The sequence below is a fragment of the Rhinolophus sinicus genome, linkage group LG02, assembly GCF_036562045.2.
Source record: "Rhinolophus sinicus isolate RSC01 linkage group LG02, ASM3656204v1, whole genome shotgun sequence".
NCBI classification, from domain to species: domain Eukaryota; kingdom Metazoa; phylum Chordata; class Mammalia; order Chiroptera; family Rhinolophidae; genus Rhinolophus; species Rhinolophus sinicus.
In genome coordinates this window covers 17,932,431-17,938,430 of record NC_133752.1, presented here as the reverse complement: position 1 = coordinate 17,938,430, position 6,000 = coordinate 17,932,431, and the positions used below count along the sequence as shown (strand labels likewise).

General features: G+C 37.4%; 1 protein-coding gene across 3 annotated transcripts in view; it reads right to left on the bottom strand.

The window, feature by feature from the left end:
• Positions 1-2,911: 2,911 nt before the first annotated feature.
• Positions 2,912-6,000, bottom strand: part of STIM2 (stromal interaction molecule 2) — a 143,364-nt gene continuing 140,275 nt past the window's right edge. For all 3 annotated transcript variants that reach the window (XM_074322148.1, XM_019743898.2, XM_019743897.2), the window contains one exon: positions 2,912-4,367. In XM_074322148.1, the coding sequence (XP_074178249.1) occupies positions 3,890-4,367 (478 nt within the window). In that variant the 3' untranslated portion in view covers positions 2,912-3,889. The remainder of the gene's footprint in view (positions 4,368-6,000) is intronic.

Below are 6,000 nucleotides of genomic sequence, written 5' to 3'. Positions count from 1 at the left end.
TGTGTAGGACACAGCGCCAGTCGGCCATCGGCCGCTCAATGATGGCTGCCGGCCATTCACCCTGGCTGCCGGCCGCTCATGGCAGGACACAGGAGCCCGTGGCAGCACACAGCAGCTGGCAGCAGCTCACGCCAACCTCCACAGCAGCCCAGCTCCAGGGAGAGCTGTTATTCACAATCTTAGCTGTAGAGGGCACAGCTCACTGGCCCATGTGGGAATCGAACAGCGTTAGGAGTGTGGCGCTCCAACCACCTGAGCCACCAGGCCGTCCCAAGTTATTCTTAATATATACTTATGAGCTACATAATCCCTCTACCTATTAGCTCCTATCTCCCCAACATTTGGTTTCTGTTTCCATTATTGTCCTTATTTTAAGGAAAATTTACTCTCTCATTCAAGACCTAAAAATAGCACAGTAATAAGACTAAAACTTAAATCTAAAGTTTTCTTTCAAAACCTAGATTTTTTAAAAATTAAAATGAGAAATACATATGATTTTAAAAATCAGTTTTAGTTGGTAAATAAAGAATACAAGAATAGCTACATTTGAAAGACTGTGTTAAAGACTTAGAAAAACACTAGGACGCCAAGAACTTAATGGGCAAAAGACATGAACAGACACCTCATTGAAACGAAAAATGTGTAACATGAAAAACTTTCCAACCATACTAGACATTATTTACTTATTAAATTAGCAGTTTGAACCAATTGGTAATTCAGAAATGATGGTGTGAAGTAAAAGGGTGCTCCTACACTCAAGTATTGGGTAAGATATAAACATAGCTATTTGGTTATACTCCAGTATGCGAGACTGTATGTGTGTACATAGATTCATATGTACTTATAAACTGAAAGTATTTTTATGCTTTTATATACACTTCTAAAACTATATATTCTAACAAATCAAAATGTTGACCAGAATTGATGTGACATAACTTGTAAATTAACAACATGGTTCTGCTACTTACTAGCTGTGTTGCCTTCAGTAAATTATTAATTTTCTGGGCTGTTTCCTCATCAATAAAACAGTAATTTTAAAAAGCAAAGATAAAATAAAGTACCTACCTTACAAGGTTGGTGTAAAGATTAAATGAAAATATGTATTGATGAGTTTAGAACAGTGCCTGGAACACAGCGTGCTCAATAAATGTTAAATGCTATCAGTCCACATATCAGAAATTTAGAAATAGCCCAATGATTAGTAACAAAAGAATGATTAAAGAGATTTGGCTAATATATAAAATGGCATATTATAGTCATTAAAATGTTGCTCATGAAGAGTTCTTAATGACATTGGAGAAATGCTTAAGTGAAAAATCATGTTATAAATTAAATATATACAATCAACATATAGAAAATGATCTAGTAGAAAACATACCAAAATATTAAGAGCAATTATTTGGGCAGTAGAATCACACCTGCTTGCTATTGTTTTTCTTCTTTGTAATTTCTATCATGAATTGTTTTTTATAATAAGGAGCTATTGCTTTAAAAATCAGAGAACCCCATGGTTTTATAATTAAAATAAGGTAACAAATAGGGAACTTAAAAAATGTATATTAATGTCCAATTCTTCACATGTAAATGATGTAAGAGAAATTATCGTGGCTTTCCAAAACTTATTTACTTTGTTGAATTTACAAATATAGAGCATTGTACTAATGCGAAGTAAATATTACAAGAAACATAAAGCAGTAAGTATTCCTTGGTTGGATTTGTTTATAAACGAGTGTAAAATTTAGCACAAACAATGCATTCGCTGACTTCAGATGGCACACCCTGTACTTAGGCCAGCCTCTCCGACCCCCCACCACAAGTTCTAGCATTCAGTGGTTCTGACCCGGAATTCCCTTCTAACCTTAGACAAGCCGCAAGCCATGCTGGAGCTCCTAGAGCTATTCCTCCTCCCAGGTTCACTCCATGCTCCAGCGGCTTTTCCCTTTGCTAGTATCCGGCAAACTATAAAGTTCTCACCCCTTCTGCAGTTTTCAAAGGGAAGAACTCCTGTCTGGTTGTTAAGAAGGAGAAAAAAGATAAAGTATTCTCTTCACTCTGAAGAAACTTTCCAGAATGCTTTTCAATTCTTTATGTACAACTTTTCCTCTTCACAAACAGCTTTAAAAACCTATGCTCCTCAACTCTTGAGCTTTCAGATTATTGTACCTTATACTTAGTCTGAAACACTGTGTTCGTTTCAATCAATCAATTTTTGTCCTTACATCACTATTAAAAATATTAACATCCACGTATAAAAACAGCATTCAAGACCTCAACAGTTTTTATGAAGAGTATTAAAAAGAATAAACAATCAACATTTACACACTTCAGGAAACTGTTCAGATTGTTAATATTTTTTAGAAGCAAATCTCAAATAACCTTCCTGTTTATCAATTCAACATTTTCATCTAAATAAGACTGGGGTGGACATTCTGTATTTAAGCCATAATGATTATTCTAGCTGTTATGTTACCAGTTGTTCAGTCAAACATCCATCCACATTGTATTACCCAGATCATTGATGACTGCATTTTTAAAAGAAGTAGTTTAAGCAGAAACTCCCCCCAATGTTAATATACTCTGCTGCTCTATGAGACAATCTTCACAGTAAAAACTACCCATAGAATAGCCTACCCATTTAATAAACCCCAAACTTTACAAATTAATACAACACAATCTAAATGCACCATAAATTTATATTTGTTAATCTTGGTATTAGAACATTTAAACATTTAAACTACATAAAAATATGACAAACAATATAAAATAGAAAGAAATTTGTTGACAACTTACTTCCAAAACATCACTATTTCTTTCTTATATTGCAGTTAAGCAACAAGACAGCTTACATAGCTCTCCAGAAACATGTAGTGTTTTTAGTGGAGTGTTATCAATGAAAATCAGCACAGTCCCACACAATGATGTCTCCGATTTATTATCTTTTCCACAGTACAAATTTTTCACAAACCGTAAATCCTTTGCAGTTATTCAAAGTCTGTAAACAAATGTCTGAATCCCCACAACCCCCACCTCAGTTTAAGCTTGTGAATGTTTGAAGTCCTTCAATCAAGTTTTAACTTCCACTTGCATAAGGAATCAAGAGCCTTCTCTCTTTAAATTATTTATATTTATCATACAGCCTGCAGTGCAGTAAATCACAGTGAAAGCCCTGGGAAAAACAAAACAACATGATCTTTACAGCAGGACTTGAAACTTTATAATATTAAATGCATTTAAAGAAGCTTCCCATAATAAAAGCGTGGGTTTTCATTTCCAGAAATCGAGTCAATTAGAAACCCTAGGTTCTACTTAAAAACCCATTTGATCTAAAAGTGAAAACAGTCCCCTATCCACAGTCATTTTATAAACTTTATACAGTTTCACTTGCAGAGATTTTTTTTTTTTTTTCCAGTCTGGAAAACAGTAGTGCAATTAGTTTTACTTCTTTTAAGTTATTTAGTCCAGGATGTCAATAGCTCTGTGGAAAGATAAGAAGATGCTCTGGTAAACAAGAAATTTTTGCAAGCCCATGCTGGCTTACTAGTCCATTAAAGCTTGTAAGTCCATAGTGGCTTTCAACAAAATGTTGTATATACATCACTAATAACAAAGCAGAAATAAATAGGCAGAAATGACTGTAAACTGTCTCATCTCTTAATGACTTTTCAGTAAGAACTGGCTTGACAAATTGGTTCTAGAGTCATTTAAATAAGCAGACAGTAGACAGCTGCTCTGAAGGGCATTTCACTACGGCATCCGGTCTGGAAAGCCCCAATGGAGTTACATTCCTAAAATTAAAACAAGAAAATGGTGGGGGGAGGGGGGATTAGTGGTGGGAGCAGATAAAAGTTTAGAGATGCCACTTGAATGGAATTCCATCAAGGCAGCCAGTTCACTTAGATTTCTTCTTAAAAAGGCTTTTAATTTTTGATGGCTTTTTGCTTTTCTCGCCATTATGACAGAGGTCATGTGGGATGCTGCTGATCCTGGCCACATTTGGGGTTTCCTGAACTGGCTTACTGTCGTTGCCAGCGGAGGAACAGGACGTGTGGCGAGGTTTGGGCAGCGGGATGCCACTAGAAAGCTGGTTCATGCTACAGGATTTCTCCAAGATGCCATTGTACACTTTGCTTGCAGGACTGAAGATCATGCTCTTCGTTTCTGTCAGACCGACACAGTCTGGAGAACCCCGAGAGATATCCGCAGTTATGGGCGAGTCTCCCCTGGAAGAATCTTCTAGGGAAAGCTCATCTCTTGATATCTTCCGAGGAGACAATGTTTGGTACATCTCAAGGCTTGAAGGAGGAGACTGCTTCCTTCCAATGGAAGAATTTAAGGAGTCACATTCTGAAGCTGTGTCTGGCACTTCCCTGGATGAGACAGACGCAAAGATAAAATTCTAAGTCAGTGTGGTAAGAGCACCAGCAGACCCTCCAATCCTAATTAACACAACTTCCTCCATTTCATCTATCAAAATGCAAAAAGGGGAAATGCTAAAATGCATACATATTTCAACAAAATTAGAAAATTACTACTTTAATACAAGTTATCAAAACTCAATGTGTAATGTTTAACGTGAACTATAATAATGAAATCTTCCCATCCAAGAAACATTGTTACACCTTCTTCAACTGTCAGAGAAATGAAAATGTTTAAATTTTGCAGATTTAAAATTTGCAAATTAAAATCTGTCAGCTACTTTTGTGTTTAGTTTCAAATGAGCATTTTTCTTCCTAAATCACATACTTGACATTATAAATTTGAAAATATGAATTTTGGTCATTGCTTTGCCCTTTAACTTTTTAATCATTAAGTTGATGAAATATAGCTTCCTAAGGAAGAAAGAATTGTACTAAGCAAAAACATAAGTTCTCCCAAGTTTAAAAACAGAGGGAAGGATGTTGAGGTATAACAGCGTGGGGAAGTGAAAGGAAGGCTATAATGCTATGGTTTAAACAGCAGACATACAATAAACTCTCGCAGGTTTACGCCTGTGTGATTTTCCCTTCTCCACAGTGAAAAGAGAAGTAGAGGAATGAAACAATCAAGTTCACAACGCCAAAGGCAGCGATAGTAAATGCCATCAGCTGTTCCTTCGACCCCACTTCTGACTCCCCCACTACCAGCCCGAGTGCTACAGCTTCCTACTTGGTCTCCCTGCTTCCATTCTTGTTCCTCCCTCTTAGTTACTTCTTTATACAGACTTTAAAGTGGTTTTTAAAAACTCAATCAGAGCACATCTTTTCCTCGCTCAGAACTTTCCAATGCTTCCTCTCACACTCAGGCTCAAGTCCAAAGTCCGTGCCAGGTCCAAAGCCCTGTGTGCTCAGGGCTGTGCTGCCCCTCCAGCTAGCTGCACACCCTGCCATCTCTGCCTTCTCCTGGTTCCTCCCATGTGCCACTCTTGTGACATCCTCAGGGCTTTGGCACTTGCTGTTTCCTCGGCCTCACATTTTCTTCCCCTCCATCTTTACGTGGCTTACTTCTCCATGTCATTCCGTCACTGCTCAAATGCTCTCCCCAGAGCTACCACCCCTAACCACCTGATCTAAAAGAGCATTCTTTTGCCTTCTACCTATCTTTGTTCAGCAACCCAGAATGTACCACGACCTAAAATGGTATTTTACGTTAACCTGTTCACAGTCAGTTTCCCCAGAAGAAAGGAAACTTAATGAGGACAGGGTGTCTTCTTTACTTCTGTATTCTCTGCACTAGGATAGTGGCAAGCTCACAGTGGGTATTCAGTAAATATGTAATAAATGAATGGAAGGGTACAAAATCCCTTGGGCAAATAAAGACTTAAATAATGCTTTTTAACACAGTTACATGTGCTGCATAATTTTCAAATGCTTTTATAATTTGATAATGGGTAGTGCTCACAGACGGTAAAAGGCAGTTCTGATAGGGAGAAATGACTCAAAAATCAACCACTGGTAGGGAGTTTTCTGCTAGGCTTCTTTCTGGAGCACATGTCCATTAATCAAATACTACATATCACTGTTT